The sequence below is a fragment of the Hyla sarda genome, chromosome 3 (assembly GCF_029499605.1).
Source record: "Hyla sarda isolate aHylSar1 chromosome 3, aHylSar1.hap1, whole genome shotgun sequence".
Classification (NCBI taxonomy): domain Eukaryota; kingdom Metazoa; phylum Chordata; class Amphibia; order Anura; family Hylidae; genus Hyla; species Hyla sarda.
Genome location: NC_079191.1, coordinates 316,839,041 through 316,858,060, shown reverse-complemented (window position 1 = coordinate 316,858,060; position 19,020 = coordinate 316,839,041). Strand labels below are relative to the sequence as shown.

Genomic DNA, 19,020 nt, shown 5'->3' with positions numbered 1-19,020 from the left:
GTTCCACTTTACCCCTTATTCTCTAAAGAAGTAGATATCACCAGGAAGTAGATACCGCCTAGATAATAACTTGGAGAATTAGAGGGCCACTGCTCAAGATTGATGGATTAAAGGGGTATTCCAGGCCTAAAAACGTATCCCCTTCCACAGGGTATGTGTGTCTGATCGCAGTTATTGTGTGGCTAAGGAAACCCTGTTCACATGTATAGCTGCTATTTTGTCAAACTGCTGTTTCAGCAAACACTGAGCTGTAACACATACACAGATGTGTAAGGATTAACATTTGCACTTTTAGTGCCATCCATGGTGGATTGCATAGCTGTAAAGGATGAGTGGATCATTGGTGACAGACAGTTTCTATATAGAAATCTGTAGAATGGCTGAGGGGGGAGTTACCAAGTCCAAGTCTTCTCTGCCCAGTGGGCTGGACCCCCAAAAAACAGAGCATTCTGTTCTATCTTAGACTAGAGTATAGAACAACCTGTCAGCTCTCTGCTTAGTCTGATCAGTACAGTTAGGCCTAGTCAGTAGCTAATCTGAACCATGGCCTGCTGCAGGCAAGACAACCAAGACTTGTAGGCAACAGAGAACCAAGTAACATTCCAGTTACTTGAATCTAGTAACCTGAGACATATCTGGGTCAAGATCATAGTTAGGCTGGGTTCACACCACGTTTTTTAAATACGGTAACCGTATACGGTTTTCCGCAAAAAAACTATTTATGTATCTATCTATCTTTCTATTTATCTATCTATCTCATATCTATCTCAGATAGATGAGAGATAGATGAAAGATAGATAGATATGAGAGATAGATGATATATAGATACATAGATAGATATGAGATAGATAGAAAGATAGATTAATAGATGATAGATAGATGATAGATAGATATGATATAGATAGATAGATAGATAGATAGGAGATAGATGGATAGATAGATGATTGATAGATAGATCAGTGTTTCCCAACCAGGGGGCCTCCAGCTGTTGCAAAACTACAACTCCCAGTATGCTCATAAAGCCAAAGACATGCTGGGAGTTGTCGTTTTGGAATAGCTAGAGGCCCCCTGGTTGGGATACACTGATCTATCTATCTATCTATCTATCTCATATCTATCTATCTCATATCTATCTATCTCAAATCTATCTGTCTGTCATCTATCTATCTCATATCTGTCTATCAATCTCATATCTATTATCTATCTATCTATATATCATCTATCTATCTATCTACAAAACTAAAGATCCAGCGGCACTCCCAGATATTGTGCAAAAACAAAGTGTTTTCTTCCCCCATGTATGTGTGACGTTTCGATAGCATCCCGCCATCTTTATCATACGTACAGTTGTACATTCTGTAGTCTCTGTGACATCACTGTGCTTCATAATAAACTGTGACATCACTGTGCTTCATAATAAACTGTGACATCACTGTGCTTCATAATAAACTGTGACATCACTGTGCTTCATAATAAACTGTGACATCACTGTGCTTCATAATAAACGGTGACATCACTGTGCTTCATAATAAACTGTGACATCACTGTGCTTCATAATAAACTGGGACATCACTGTGCTTCATAATAAACTGTGACATCACTGTGTTTCATAATAAACTGTGACATCACTGTGCTTCATAATAAACTGTGACATCACTGTGCTTCATAATAAACTGTCATCACTGTGCTTCATAATAAACTGACATTACTGTGCTTCACAATAAACTGTGACATCACTGTGCTTCATAATAAACTGTGACATCACTGTGCTTCATAATAAACTGTGACATCACTGTGCTACATAATAAACTGTGACATCACTGTGCTTCATAATAAACTGACATCGCTGTGCTTCATAATAAACTGTGACATCGCTGTGCTTCATAATAAACTGTGACATCGCTGTGCTTCATAATAAACTGTGACATCGCTGTGCTTCATAATAAACTGTGACATCGCTGTGCTTCATAATAAACTGTGACATCGCTGTGCTTCATAATAAACTGTGACATCGCTGTGCTTCATAATAAACTGTGACATCGCTGTGCTTCATAATAAACTGTGACATCACTGTGCTTCATAATAAACTGTGACATCACTGTGCTTCATAATAAACTGTGACATCACTGTGCTTCATAATAAACTGTGACATCACTGTGCTTCATAATAAACTGGGACATCGCTGTGCTTCATAATAAACTGGGACATCGCTGTGCTTCATAATAAACTGTGACATCACTGTGCTTCATAATAAACTGTGACATCGCTGTGCTTCATAATAAACTGGGACATCGCTGTGCTTCATAATAAACTGTGACATCACTGTGCTTCATAATAAACTGACATCACTGTGCTTCATAATAAACTGTGACATCACTGTGCTTCATAATAAACTGTGACATCACTGTGCTTCATAATAAACTGTGACCTCACTGTGCTTCATAATAAACTGTGACATCACTGTGCTTCATAATAAACTGTGACATCACTGTGCTTCATAATAAAATGGGACATCACTGTGCTTCATAATAAAATGGGACATCACTGTGCTTCATAATAAACTCGGACATCACTGTGCTTCATAATAAACTGTGACATCACTGTGCTTCATAATAAACTGTGACATCACTGTGCTTCATAATAAACTGACATCACTGTGCTTCATAATAAACTGACATCACTGTGATTCATAATAAACTGTGACATCACTGTGCTTCATAATAAACTGTGACATCACTGTGCTTCATAATAAACTGTGACATCACTGTGCTTCATAATAAACTGTGACATCACTGTGCTTCATAATAAACTGTGACATCACTGTGCTTCATCCTGTAATTTGATGTCACTGTGTATAACAACCCTGTAGTGACATCACAGTTTATTATTCTTGAATGCTGACTTCACTGTGTATATTTTCCCGGTACAATGACATCACTGTATAGTTACCCTCTACTGTGACAACACTGCGTTTATTAACCCTGTAGTGGCAAAACTGTTTATTGTCCCTGTACAGAGACATTACTGTTTATATTAACTCTAAACTGTGATGTCACTGTGCATATTTACCCTGTATTGTCACTTGCAGTGCAAGGTAAATATGTACAGTGGCATTAGGGTATACAGGCTTAATATATACAGTGATGTCACAGTGCAGTGTAAGTATCAACAGTGATGTTGCAGTATAGAGATAACACACAGTGATGTTATAGTTCAGAGATAATATACACAGTGATGTCACAGTACAGGGATAATACCCACAGTGATGTCACAGTACAGGGATAATACACACAGTGATGTCACAGTACAGGGATAATATACACAGTGATGTCACAGTACAGGGATAATACACAGTGATGTCACAGTACAGGGATAATACACACAGTGATGTCACAGTACAGAGATAATACACACCGTGATGTCACAGTACAGAGATAATACACACAGTGATGTCACAGTACAGGGAGGGATAATCTACACAGTGATGTCATAGTACAGGGATAATACACAGTGACGTCACAGTACAGGGATAATACACAGTGATGTCACAGTACAGGGATAATACACAGTGATGTGACAGTACAGAGATAATACACACAGTGATGTCACAGTACAGGAATGATACACAGTAATGTCACAGTACAGGAATAATACACAGTGATCTCACAGTACAGGAATAATACACAGTGATGTCACATTACAGGAATAATACACAGTGATGTCACAGTACAGGGATAATACACAGTGATGTCACAGTACAGGGGTAATATACACAGTGATGTCACAGTACAGGGATAATACACAGTGATGTCACAGTACAGGGATAATACACAGTGATGTCACAGTACAGGGATAATACACACAGTGATGTCACAGTACAGAGATAATACACACAGTGATGTCACAGTACAGAGATAATACACGCAGTGATGTCACAGTACAGGGATAATACACACAGTGATGTCACAGTACAGAGATAATACACACAGCGATGTCACAGTACAGGGATAATACACAGTGATGTCACAGTACAGAGATAATACACACAGTGATGTCACAGTACAGGGAGGGATAATATACACAGTGATGTCATAGTACAGGGATAATACACATTGACGTCACAGTACAGGGATAATACACAGTGACGTCACAGTACAGGGATAATACACAGTGACGTCACAGTACAGAGATAATACACACAGTGATGTCACAGTACAGGAATAATACACAGTGATGTCACAGTACAGGAATAATACACAGTGATGTCACAGTACAGGAATAATACACAGTGATGTCACAGTACAGGGATAATATACAGAGTGATGTCACAGTACAGGGATAATATACAGAGTGATGTCACAGTACAGGGATAATACACAGTGATGTCACAGTACAGAGATAATACACAGTGATGTCACAGTACAGGAATAATACACAGTGATGTCACAGTACAGGAATAATACACAGTGATGTCACAGTACAGGAATAATACACAGTGATGTCACAGTACAGGAATAATACACAGTGATCTCACAGTACAGGAATAATACACAGTGATGTCACATTACAGGAATAATACACAGTGATGTCACAGTACAGGGATAATACACAGTGATGTCACAGTACAGGGGTAATATACACAGTGATGTCACAGTACAGGGATAATACACAGTGATGTCACAGTACAGGGATAATACACAGTGATGTCACAGTACAGGGATAATACACACAGTGATGTCACAGTACAGAGATAATACACACAGTGATGTCACAGTACAGAGATAATACACGCAGTGATGTCACAGTACAGGGATAATACACACAGTGATGTCACAGTACAGAGATAATACACACAGCGATGTCACAGTACAGGGATAATACACAGTGATGTCACAGTACAGAGATAATACACACAGTGATGTCACAGTACAGGGAGGGATAATATACACAGTGATGTCATAGTACAGGGATAATACACATTGACGTCACAGTACAGGGATAATACACAGTGACGTCACAGTACAGGGATAATACACAGTGACGTCACAGTACAGAGATAATACACACAGTGATGTCACAGTACAGGAATAATACACAGTGATGTCACAGTACAGGAATAATACACAGTGATGTCACAGTACAGGAATAATACACAGTGATGTCACAGTACAGGGATAATATACAGAGTGATGTCACAGTACAGGGATAATATACAGAGTGATGTCACAGTACAGGGATAATACACAGTGATGTCACAGTACAGAGATAATACACAGTGATGTCACAGTACAGGAATAATACACAGTGATGTCACAGTACAGGAATAATACACAGTGATGTCACAGTACAGGAATAATACACAGTGATGTCACAGTACAGGGATAATATACAGAGTGATGTCACAGTACAGGGATAATATACAGAGTGATGTCACAGTACAGGGATAATACACAGTGATGTCACAGTACAGAGATAATACACAGTGATGTCACAGTACAGGGATAATACACAGTGATGTCACAGTACAGGGATAATACACACAGTGATGTCACAGTACAGGGATAATATACAGAGTGATGTCACAGTACAGGGATAATATACAGAGTGATGTCACAGTGTAGGGATAATACACAGTGATGTCACATTACAGGGATAACACACACAGTGATGTCACAGTTCAGGGACAATACACAGTGATGGCACAGTACAGAGATAATACACAGTGATGTCACAGTACAGGGATAATACACACAGTGATGTCACACTACAGGGATAATACACAGTGATGTCACAGTACAGGGATAATACACACAGGGATGTCACAGTACAGGGATAATACACAGAGTGATGGCACAGTACAGAGATAATACACAGTGACGTCACAGTACAGGGATAATACACATTGATGGCACAGTACAGAGTTAATACACAGTGATGTCACATTACAGGGATAATACACAGAGTGATGGCACAGTACAGAGATAATACACAGTGATGTCACAGTACAGGGATAATACACAGTGATGTCACAGTATAACCATCTCACAGCCGGACCACCATGTAATGTCAGCAGAAAATAAAGCAGGGTCTCATGTTCAAATTTCGCCTAAGGCCTCAAAAAGTCTAGAGCCGCCTCTGGTCGGCCCTACCATGGGACTCAGTGGGACCATAAGTCCCAGGTGGCACTTTTCAGGGGTGGCATTTTGCTGCCCGTTTTTTTTTTTTTTTGTGCCTAGTAGGTTCATGGTAGGGTTGGCGCCGCCGCTGCTCACTGTTCTAAAGCAGCTGCGGGGTATAATAGCGCAGCAGGCACTTTAGACAGTGGGTCTGCCTCCGGCCGACCGGGGTCTGACGAGGGACGTCGCACAAGTGACGTACTTCTGCAGACCCGGTAAGGAGGACGTCAGTGACGTCACTTGTCAGGCCGCTGCCGGAGAGGAGAAGCGCTGTGTAGGGCAGGTAAGTGTGTCTCTGTGTGTGTCTGTCTGTGTGTTTGGGGGGGCTATGGCTACCTAATGTGAGGAATCTATGCTACCTAATGTGGGGAAACTATGTTACTGTTATGCCGAGCGCTCCGGGTCCCCGCTCCTCCCCGGAGCGCTCACAGCGTTCTCCTATTCGCAGCGCCCCGGTCAGACCTGCCTACCGGGTGCGCTGCGATAATGTTCCCAGCCGGGATGCGATTCGCGATGCGGGACGCGCCCGCTCGCGATGCTCATCCCGACTCGCTTACCAGACCCGTTCCCCGTCTGTGCTGTCCCGGCGCGCGCGGCCCCGCACCCTAGGGCGCGCACGCGGCGGGTCTTTGCGATTTAAAGGGCCGGTGCGCCACTGATTGGCGCATGAGGTTTTAATCAGTACCTTCACCTGTGCACTTCCCTACTTATACCTCACTTCCCCTGCACTCCCTTGCCGGATCTTGTTGCCATTGTGCCAGTGAAAGCGTTTCCTTGTGTGTTCCTAGCCTGTGTTCCAGACCTCCTGCCGTTGCCCCTGACTACGATCCTTGCTGCCTGCCCTGACCTTCTGCTACGTCCGACCTTGCTGTTGTCTACTCCCTTGTACCGCGCTTATCTCAGCAGTCAGAGAGGTTGAGCCGTTGCCGGTGGATACGACCTGGTTGCTACTGCCGCTGCAAGACCATCCCGCTTTGCGGCGGGCTCTGGTGAATACCAGTAGCAATTTAGAACCGGTCCACCGACAAGGTCCACGCCAATCCCTCTCTGGCACAGAGGATCCACCTCCAGCCAGCCGAATCGTGACAGTAGATCCGGCCATGGATCCCGCTGAGGTCCCGCTGCCAGTTGTCGCTGACCTCACCACGGTGGTCGCCCAGCAGTCGCAACAGATAGCGCAACAAGGCCACCAGCTGTCTCAACTGACCGTGATGCTACAGCAGCTACTACCACAGCTTCAGCAATCATCTCCTCCGCCAGCTCCTGCACCTCCTCCGCAGCGAGTGGCCGCATCCAGCCTTCGCTTATCTTTGCCGGACAAATTTGATGGGGACTCTAAATTTTGCCGTGGTTTTCTTTCACAATTTTCCCTGCATTTGGAGATGATGTCGGACCAGTTTCCAACTGAAAGGTCAAAGGTGGCTTTCGTAGTCAGCCTTCTGTCTGGGAAAGCCCTGTCATGGGCCACACCGCTCTGGGACCGCAATGATCCTGTCACTGCCTCTGTACACTCTTTCTTCACGGAGATTTGAAGTGTCTTCGAGGAACCTGCCCAAGCCTCTTCTGCCGAGACTGCCCTGCTGAACCTGGTCCAGGGTAATTCTTCTGTTGGCGAGTACGCCATCCAATTCCGTACTCTCGCCTCCGAATTGTCCTGGAATAACGAGGCCCTCTGCACGACCTTTAAAAAAGGCCTATCCAGTAACATCAAAGATGTGCTGGCCGCACGAGAAATCCCTGCTAACCTGCATGAACTTATTCATCTTGCCACCCGCATTGACATGCGTTTTTCCGAAAGGCGTCAGGAGCTCCGCCAGGATATGGACTTTGTTCGCACGAGTCGGTTTCTCTCCCCGGCTCCTCTCTCCTCTGGTCCACTGCAATCCGTTCCTGTGCCTTCCGCCGTGGAGGCTATGCAAGTTGACCGGTCTCGCTTGACATCTCAAGAGAGGACACGACGCCGCATGGAGAACCTTTGCCTGTATTGTGCCAGTACCGAACATTTCTTGAAGGATTGTCCTATCCGACCTCCACGTCAGGAAAGACGCACGCTGACTCCGCACAAAGGTGAGACAGCTCTTGATGTGAACTCTGCTTCTCCACGTCTTACTGTGCCTGTGCGGATTTCTTCTTCTACCTTCTCCTTCTCAGCTATGGCCTTCTTGGATTCCGGATCTGGAGGAAATTTTATTTTGGCCTCTTTCATCAACAGGTTCAACATCCCGGTGACCAGTCTTGTCAGACCCCTCTACATCGCCTCTGTTAATAATGGAAGATTGGACTGTACTGTGCGTTACCGCACGGAACCCCTCTTAATGTGCATCGGACCCCATCACGAAAAAATTGAATTTCTGGTCCTCTCTAACTGCACTTCGGAAATTCTTCTTGGATTACCGTGGCTTCAACGTCATTCCCCAACCCTCGATTGGACCGCCGGGGAAATCAAGAACTGGGGTACCTCTTGCCACAAGGACTGTCTTAAGCCTGCTCCCTGTACTGTCAGTCAAGAGCCTGTGGTTCCTCCGATATCTGGTCTCCCCAAGGCCTATCTGGATTATGCTGATGTTTTTTGCAAAAAACAAGCAGAGACTTTGCCTCCTCACAGGCCTTATGACTGTCCTATTGACCTCCTCCCTGGTACTGCTCCACCCCGGGGCAGAATCTATCCTCTGTCTGCTCCGGAAACACAAGCCATGTCGGAGTACATCCAAGAGAATTTAAAAAAGGGGTTTATCCGCAAGTCTTCCTCCCCTGCCGGAGCTGGATTTTTTTTCGTTTCCAAAAAAGACGGCTCCTTACGCCCTTGCATTGATTATCGCGGACTTAATAAAATCACTGTAAAAAAAACGCTATCCCCTACCTCTTATCTCGGAACTCTTTGATCGCCTACGAGGCGCCCACATCTTTACCAAGCTGGACTTAAGAGGTGCATATAATCTCATCCGCATCAGGGAGGGGGACGAGTGGAAGACCGCATTAAACACCAGAGATGGACACTTTGAATATCTGGTTATGCCCTTTGGGCTTTGCAACGCCCCTGCCGTCTTCCAAGACTTTGTAAATGAAATTTTTCGTGATCTTCTATATACTTGTGTTCATAGGCGTGCGCACGGGGTGTGCCGGGTGTGCCTGGGCACACCCTAATCAAGCCCAGGCTCCCGTCAAATTCGGGATATCCAGGGAGCGTAGGAATCGGGGGGACACATCCCCCCAGAAAATCATGCAGGGGGACAGATCATGGGGTAATCCTCCCCAGTTCTGCCCGCAAACTTTGCTGTATTATATGCTCCCTGGGTCTATTTAACCCAGGGAGGCATTTATAGCTGTTCACTCTCTGCTGGAGCTTCTGAACTGTGTGCGCACACAGTTCAGAGAAGGCCGTGACCCCTTCCCAGACGCAGGCGCTGATGACGTCAATCATCAGCGCCTGCACTGTGGAGAAGAGAGAACGCGGCCCGGCTCTTCAGGAGATCGCTGCGTGGGACTAGGTGAGTTTTTTTTGTTATTTTCTTTGGTACTTTGGGATGGGGAATCGTGTGGGGTGGTGACCAGGTGGGGGGCTTTGGCTGTCCAGGCATGCTGGGAGTTGTAGTTTTGCAACACCTGGAGGCACCCTGGTTGGGAAACACTGATCTACTGGACCCTTTTCACATAGACACGCTATTATGCAGTTACTTCTGTTAATGTTTATTACTGCTCTTTATTTTGCAGTCCAATTATATATGAGTTAATGTTCTTTGTATGTTTAGTTCACAAATAGAGCAACTGATGGAGTGCACTTCATACAATCATAGATGCAGAGCCTCTAGTGCAGTGGTCTCCAACCTGCGGACCTCCAGATGTTGCAAAACTACAACTCCTAGCATGCCCGGACAGCCAAGGGCTGTCAGGGCATGCTGGGAGTTGTAGTTTTGCAACATCTGGAGGTCCATAGGTTGGAGACCACTGCTCTAGTGTTATTCAAAGTGCATATATAATTAGGTGTTACTGTTTTTTTTTGTGTAAACTGCGCATTCATAAACATAACATGCATAACTTTGCCTTGATGTCAGGACCCTTCTTGTATAATTGCACAAAGTCCTGTATATTACATGGGGTCCCTATATTAGCACCAGGTTATGTATTCACTGTTCACTTTATTGCAGATGTCCCAACACTGCGCTATTGCACTAGTGCCCCTCACTCCATTTCCTAATCCACACATGTACACAGCTTCCTTTGTTATGCATTGGCTGCAGATTGTATAACACTAAGCCATTGCACTTCGCTGTTTCCTAGGTAGTGGTAGCTGGTTTCAAGTATTTGGGCTCCGTTCACATTGCCATAGGTGATCCTACATGCTTTAATTAATCAGGGATCACGTTGTAGCGTGTATTCTTCTAATATCGCTTCACGGGCCACCAGTGACGGGCACTAATGCAATAGCGCAGTATTGGGACGTGAACAGTGAATACATTACCTGGTGCTAATATAGGGACCCGATGTAATACACAGGACTTTGTGCAACTATACAAGGGTCCTGACATCAAGGCAAAGTTATGCACCTTATGTTTATGAATGTGCAGTTTACACAAAATGTGAAACAGTAACACCTAATTATATATGCACTTTGAATAACACTAGAGGCTATGCATCTATGATTGTATGAAGTGACTCTATCAGTTGCTCTATTTGTGAACTAAACATACAAAGTGTGAAGTGACACTGTGTATTGTGATCTGACTTTGCCTACATGCTATCTACCTAGCTATCAACTACCAATCCACCTAGCTACCAACTGACCTAGCTAGCTCAAAACCAACCTACATACCTTTATAGGCACTGATTTGAATAGGGACCTTCCATATGATAAAATATACCTTTTATTAAGTTCCATTTAACCCCTTAACGATGAAGGACGTAAATGTACGTCCTGATGACGTGGTACTTGACGCACCAGGACGTACATTTACGCCCTAAGCATAACCACGGGCATCGGAGCGATGCCCGGATCATGTGCGGCAGGTCCCGGCTGTTGATCGCAGCCAGGGACCCGCTGGTAATGGCGGACATATACGCGTGCGGCGTGAGTTTGTGCTTTAGGGTGCACACCCTAATGCAATAGGCTGCGCACGCCTATGCTTGTGTTGTGGTTTACCTAGACGATATTCTGATTTTTTCTGCTAACCTAGAAGAACACCGCCAGCATGTCCGCATGGTTCTTCAGAGACTTCGGGACAATCAATTATATGCCAAAATGGAAAAATGTCTCTTTGAATGTCAATCTCTTCCCTTCCTAGGATACTTGGTCTCTGGCCAGGGACTACAAATGGACCCAGATAAACTATCAGCCGTATTGGATTGGCCACGCCCCTCCGGACTCCGTGCTATCCAACGTTTTTTGGGGTTTGCCAATTATTACAGACAATTTATTCCGCACTTTTCCACTATTGTGGCTCCTATCATGGCCCTAACCAAGAAAAACGCCAACCCTAAGTCCTGGTCTCCCCAAGCGGAAGATGCATTCAATCATCTCAAGACTGCCTTTTCTTCTGCTCCCGTACTCTCCAGACCTGATCCATCTAAGCCCTTCTCGCTGGAGGTAGACGCCTCCTCGGTGGGAGCTGGAGCAGTACTCCTACAAAAAAAATTCTTCCGGGCATGCTGTTACTTGTGGTTTCTTTTCTAGGACCTTCTCTCCGGCGGAGAGAAAAACTACTCCATTGGTGATCGAGAACTACTGGCCATAAAATTGGCGCTTGAAGAATGGAGGCACCTGCTGGAGGGATCCAAACATCCAGTTATTATATACACTGATCACAAGAATCTCTCTTATCTTCAGTCTGCCCAACGGCTGAACCCTCGCCAGGCTAGGTGGTCGTTGTTCTTTGCCCGTTTTAACTTTGAAATTCATTTTTGCCCTGCTGACAAGAACATTAGGGCTGATGCCCTCTCTCATTCATCGGATGCCTCTGAAGTGGAAGCTTCCCCGCAACACATTATTCCTCCGGACTGTCTGATCTCCACTTCTCCAGCTTCCATCAGACAAACTCCTCCAGGGAAGACCTTCGTCTCTCCACGCCAGCGCCTCAGGATTCTCAAGTGGGGACACTCCTCACACCTCGCAGGCCATGCTGACATCAAAAAATCCATCCAGCTCATCTCTCGATTTTATTGGTGGCCTACCCTGGAAGCTGATGTTATTGATTTCGTGCGGGCTTGTACAGTCTGTGCCCGGGACAAGACCCCTCGCCAGAAGCCTGCTGGTCTCCACCATCCTCTGCCTGTTCCTGAACGACCATGGTCTCAGATTGGTATGGACTTTATTACTGACTTACCTTTATCCCATTGCAACACAGTTATTTGGGTGGTCGTTGATCGATTCTCCAAGAAAGCACATTTTATCCCTCTTCCAGGTCTTCCTTCTGCGCCTCAGTTGGCGAAACAATTTTTTATACACATTTTTCGCCTTCATGGGCTGCCCACGCATATCGTCTCGGATAGAGGCGTTCAATTTGTGTCTAAATTCTGGAGGGCCCTCTGTAATCAGCTCAAAATCAAATTAAACTTCTCGTCTTCTTATCATCCCCAATCCAATGGGCAAGTAGAAAGAATTAATCAGGTTCTGGGTGACTATTTGCAACATTTTGTTTCCTCCCGCCAGGATGACTGGGCAGATCTTCTACCATGGGCCGAATTCTCGTACAATTTCAGAGTCTCTCAATCTTCCGCTAAATCCCCATTCTTCGTGGTGTACGGCCGTCACCCTCTTCCCCCTCTTCCCACTCCCATGCCCTCTGGTTTGCCCGCTGTTGATGAGGTGACTCGGGACTTCTCCACCATATGGAAAGAGACTCAAAATTCTCTCTTACAGGCCTCATCCCGGATGAAAAAACATGCCGATAGGAAAAGAAGAATTCCCCCCATTTTTTCTCCCGGAGACAAAGTATGGCTCTCCGCCAAGTATGTCCGCTTTCGTGTCCCCAGTTATAAACTGGGACCACGTTATCTTGGTCCTTTCAAAATCAAGTGCCAAATCAACCCTGTCTCTTACAAACTCATTCTTCCTCCTTCTCTCCGTATTCCTAATGCTTTCCATGTCTCTCTCCTTAAACCTCTCATCCTTAACCGCTTCTCTCCCAAAGTTGTTTCTCCCACTCCAGTTTCCGGGTCCTCTGACGTTTTTTCGGTGAAAGAAATTCTGGCATCCAAGACGGTCAGAGGTAAAAAAATGTTTTTGTTTGATTGGGAGAATTGCTGCCCAGAGGAGAGATCATGGGAACCTGAGGACAACATCCTGGACAAGGATCTTATCCTCAAATTCTCAGGTTCCAAAAAGAGGGGGGAGACCCAAGGGGGGGGGGGGGGTACTGTTACGCCGAGCGCTCAGGGTCCCCTCTCCTCCCTCCGGGTCCCCTTCTCCTATTCGCAGCTCCCCGGTCAGACCTGCCGACCGGGTGCGCTGCGATAATGTTCCCAGCCGGGATGCGATTCGCGATGCGGGATGCGCCCGCTCGCGATGCGCATCCCGACTCGCTTACCAAACCCGTTCCCCGTCTGTGCTGTCCCGGCGCGCACGGCCCCGCTCCCTAGGGTGCGCGCGCGCCGGGTCTTTGCGATTTAAAGGGCCGGTGCGCCACTGATTGGCGCATGAGGTTTAATCAGTACCTCCACCTGTGCACTTCCCTACTTATACCTCACTTCCCCTGCACTCCCTTGACGGATCTTGTTGCCATTGTGCCAGTGAAAGCGTTTCCTTGTGTGTTCCTAGCCTGTGTTCCAGACCTCCTGCCGTTGCCCCTGACTACGATCCTTGCTGCCTGCCCTGACCTTCTGCTACGTCCGACCTTGCTCTTGTCTTCTCCCTTGTACCGCGCTTATCTCAGCAGTCAGAGAGGGTGAGCCGTTGCCGGTGGATACGACCTGGTTGCTACCACCGCTGCAAGACCATCCCGCTTTGCGGCGGGCTCTGGTGAATACCAGTAGCAACTTAGAACCGGTCCACCGACACGGTCCACGCCAATCCTTCTCTGGCACAGAGGATCCACCTCCAGCCAGTCGAATCGTGACAGTTACCTAATGTGGGGAATCTGTGCTATCTAATGTGGGGAAACTATGCTACCTAATGTGGGGAAACTATGCTACCTAATGTGGGGAAGCTATGCTACCTAATGTGGGGAAACTATGTTACCTAATGTGGAGAATCTGTGCTACCTAATGTGGGGAAACTATGCTACCTAATGTGGGGAAACTATGTTACCTAATGTGGGGAATCTGTGCTACCTAATGTGGGCAAACTATGCTACCTAATGTGGGGAAACTATGTTACCTAATGTGGGGAAACTATGTTACCTAATGTGGGGAATCTGTGCTACCTAATGTGGGGAAGCTATGCTACCTAATGTGGGGAAACTGTGTTACCTAATGTGGAGAATCTGTGCTACCTAATGTGGGGAAACTATGCTACCTAATGTGGGGAAACTATGCTACCTAATGTGGGGAAACTATGTTACCTAATGTGGGGAAACTATGTTACCTGATGTGGGGAATCTGTGCTACCTAATGTGGGGAAACTATGTTACCTAATGTGGGGAATCTGTGCTACCTAATGTGGGGAAACTATGCTACCTATTGTGGGGAAACTATGCTACCTAATGTGGGGAAACTATGCTACCTAATGTGGGGAAACTATGCTACGTAATGTGGGGAAACTGCTACCTAATGTAGGGAATCTATGCTACCTAATGTGGGGAAACTATGCTACCTAATGTGGGGAAACTATGTTACCTGATGTGGGGAATCTGTGCTACCTAATGTGGGGAAACTATGCTACCTAATGTGGGGAAACTATGTTACCTAATGTGGGGAATCTGTGCTACCTAATGTGGGGAAACTATGCTACCTAATGTGGGCAAACTATGCTACCTAATGTGGGGAAACTATGCTACCTAATGTGGGGAAACTATGCTACGTAATGTGGGGAAACTGCTACCTAATGTAGGGAATCTATGCTACCTAATGTGGGGAAACTATGCTACCTAATGTGAGGAAACTATGCTACCTAATGTGGGGAATCTATGCTACCTAATGTTGGGAATCTATGCTACCTAATGTGGGGGGCTTGAATGAGCTGCGGCATATAGGAGGCCTTAATCAATAATTAGAAACTTATACAGCAAGTGACATATGGGGGTCCACCTGAGTAAGTGACACATGGAGGGGGGGTGCTGAACAATTGATGTTTTGGGGGGGGGAGGGCACAGGCACATTCTTTGCTCAAGGGCCCTCTGCTGTCTGTGTCCGCCCCTGGGTAGAGAATAAGGGGTAAAGTGGAACATAGAACAAATGCAGTTATTTTTTTCTTAATTTTTTTTTAATGAAGTAAACGAGATAAAGGTAAGCAATGACTTTTCCTCAGTCTGAAGCGCGGTCCTCATCGGCAGGAAGCAGTGAGGAGGAGGAGGATGACGGAGGTTCTGATTCCATCTCTGCTTCTTTTTCGTCCCTCTCTATATATAGGGCCGTGGCCATGAAGAAGGCCCCTCCGATGACTGCCATTATGGTGCAGGTCATGAGGGCATACTCCAGGCTGCGGTATTTCAGAAGAGGGGATTTGGCATATCCTCGTTCGTAGGTGTCAGATATCAGGCCGATGAGGTACGGGCTGCCGGCGTCACCTAGGAGGTGATAGATTGTCATCTGCACGGCCAGGGCTGAAGATCTCCTCCACGGAGTTACTACTTTTAGTATAATGTCAGATATGAGGGTGAAATTTACTGACAGAAGCGTCTCTCCGATGAAGATGAAGATGTTGGTGGCAACGAGGCTGATGTTGCCAAAAGTCAATGCCAACAGAAGAAAAGGGGCGGAGAGCATCATCGCGCATCCACACACAAGTGGGTCCGCCCGTGGGTTGGATTTGCGATATCTTTTACTTATCTCCGTCCCTGTTACAACTCCCAGAATGCCGGAAACGACTGTAACCACACCAAATATTAGGATGTCGTGATAGTCACACGGTTCAGCACGGCAAGGGTCCTTCTCTTGTAGGAGTGTTCGTGCGTGGGTCAGGTATGACGGACCCCATACACCTATGGCTCCCACTATGAAGGATACCGCCGTCGATCCCATGGTGGTTAACATGAAGCTTCGATTTTTAAATAGTTTTTCCAGATCTGTCGCCCATTTGGCAAACTTCTGGGATTTGTTGTTCTTCTTCCCGTTTGTAGTCGTTCTTGGAAGCTCCTTTGTGACCAAAATCATCAAAGCCACAGCTATGAGGCCTAGGCCAGGGGTGACCCGAAATGCCCAGTGCCAATCGCCCCTTGCTGCATCAGTCACTTTGGGCCCGATGATGTATCCTAGTCCGCAGCCTACAGGTATGACGGAGTAAAACACGTTCAGCATGCGGGTCCGCTGGTCACTTGTAAAAAGGTCTGCAATGATGGAGGGGGCGATGGTGCAGAAAGTCGCCTCTCCGGCTCCAACCAGTCCACTCGTCAGCAGGAAGAGCAGGAAGTACCCGTCAGGGATGAATGACAGGGTAAGTGTCATGCTCAGCCAAACGATGACTCCTGCGCAAACAGTATATTTCTTATTACAGTGGTCGCCCAAATATCCGGCAATTGGTGCGACCAGCACGTAGCTTCCAATGAACAATGTATTCAATAAGCCGGACAGACTAGCATTGGTGTCATATGCTTTCTGTATATAAGGCAGCACCCCCGCCACGCTGGAGCGATTTGCATAGATGAGCAAATTAACAAAGGCGAGGATCACTACGGTGATGATGGAACGTGCGGTGGACATCACGCTTAGAGATGGCAGGTTCTGCCTCTCAGGGATATCGCCCTTTTCTACATCCATATCACTATGGTCCTCCATTGCTTCTTCCTCCTCCTTCAGCAATGGGTCTTGTGGAGAGGCCATGGTCACAGGTCAGAGCCTGAAAACACTAGAGAGAGAGATAAGTGAACACATTAGACAACATGTCATCATTCCTGTCATTATACAATAGATCCTTCATACAGAGCAGAAATGTCCAGCACAGAACCACAAGATAACACTAAGACCATCGCAGCCTCAGAAGAAGACGCTTCTCTATAAGTGTTTTATATGGAGACGTCTTCCCTGAGGTTACCAATGTCTGATAACCCTGAACCTGTCCGGTCCTAGTAATATCTGATAACCCTGAACCTGTCCGGTCCTAGTAATATCTGATAACCCTGAACCTGTCCGGTCCTAGTAATATCTGATAACCCTGAACCTGTCCGGTCCTAGTAATATCTGATAACCCTGAACCTGTACGGTCCTAGTAATATCTGATAACCCTGAACCTGTCCGGTCCTAGTAATATCTGATAACCCTGAACCTGTCCGGTCCTAGTAATATCTGATAACCCTGAACCTGTCCGGTCCTAGTAATATCTGACAACCCTGATTCTGTCCGGTCCTAGTAATATCTGATAACCCTGAACCTGTCCGGTCCTAGTAATATCTGATAACCCTGAAACTGTCCGGTCCTAGTAATATCTGATAACCCTGAAACTGTCCGGTCCTAGTAATATATGATAACCCTGAACCTGTCCCGTCCTAGTAATATCTGATAACCCTGAACCTGTCCGGTCCTAGTAATATCTGATAACCCTAAACCTGTCCGGTCCTAGTTATATCCAACAACCCTGAATCTGTCCTAGTAATGGCGGATTATAAGGGCTTGGCTGTATGGTCACTGGGCCATGTGAACTTCATACTGTAGATACAATTGGGCTATTCCGCTATATACATCTACTAATAATGAACCTACCCCATCTCATTGGGATCTATCCGTACCCTATATGGCTTTCTGCCACTAGTTGATTTGAAAAATGTTTTCCCTTTCGGAGTACCCAGAGTATTTCTATTGTTAGTACACACAGAATTCTATTATATAATATTATATTTCTGCCCTAATCTTTCTGTCATTCTTTTACTACATCACCAAAACTTTCTCATAGACTTATATCTTTTAGAACTTCATGAATTAGGACTCTTTTTCTTGGGGGCTTTTTTGGGCATAATTGCATTTTAGCAGTTTTGCAAGAAAAAGCTCTGGTCATGATACTATCTGTGCGTTTTATTATGTTTAATGCCTAAGCCAAGTATTGTCACAATGCTATGAGAAATATAACTTTTGTTATTTCTTTTGGAAATTAATTTCTTGTTTTTTTTTGCTAAAAAAAAAAAAAAAGCAACAACAATAAAAAAAACTGTCAAACAAAAAGCCCTGTGTATGTATGAATAGAAGAGGCTGAGACTTACCTTGTGGTTCTCTCTTCAGACAAGGAACGGTCAAAATCTTGAATTCTCTATCGCAAATAGAAACTCTATAACAAACACTTTGCACCACAGGTTGTGAATGCAAAACACACTGAAGAGACTGCAGCCGGCGCGCACCTCCTTGTACAGCTTACGGTGACATCATCACAAGCATGTGTGACATCACAGGGTTCTAAACCATCTTCAGGTATGTGTATATCTGTATAGTAAATGTGAGTAGCCGTATTAGTCCAGTGATGCAGATTGTAATACCTTTTTTATTGGACTAACAGAATTTTGTAGAGACAAGCTTTTGGGATTCCTCCCTGATAATTTATCAAGTCCTTTGATCATTAGTCCTTGTCTATTGGACTTGATAAAGGGAGGAATCCTGAAAGCTTGTCTCTACAAAATTCTGTTAGTCCGATAAAAAAGGTATTACAGGAGACTGCAACATATTTTTTGATTTGTGTGTATATATATATATATATATATATATATATATATATATATATAGTTCCAAGCGTGAGTAGGTGCCTCCAGCTAGGGTCCGTGTCCAGGATTCTGCA

At 45.4% G+C, this 19,020-nt stretch overlaps 1 protein-coding gene across 1 annotated transcript; it reads right to left on the bottom strand.

Moving 5' to 3' along the window:
* Positions 1 to 15,492: 15,492 nt before the first annotated feature.
* On the bottom strand, positions 15,493 to 18,722 carry LOC130360781 (protein spinster homolog 1-like). The gene is made up of 2 exons (XM_056563349.1): positions 18,455 to 18,722; positions 15,493 to 17,109 (listed from the first exon to the last, which is right to left on the bottom strand). Exon 2 carries the CDS (start codon positions 17,082 to 17,084, stop codon positions 15,570 to 15,572), a length of 1,515 nt encoding a protein of 504 aa, XP_056419324.1. The 5' UTR covers positions 17,085 to 17,109; positions 18,455 to 18,722; the 3' UTR covers positions 15,493 to 15,569.
* Positions 18,723 to 19,020: the final 298 nt, after the last annotated feature.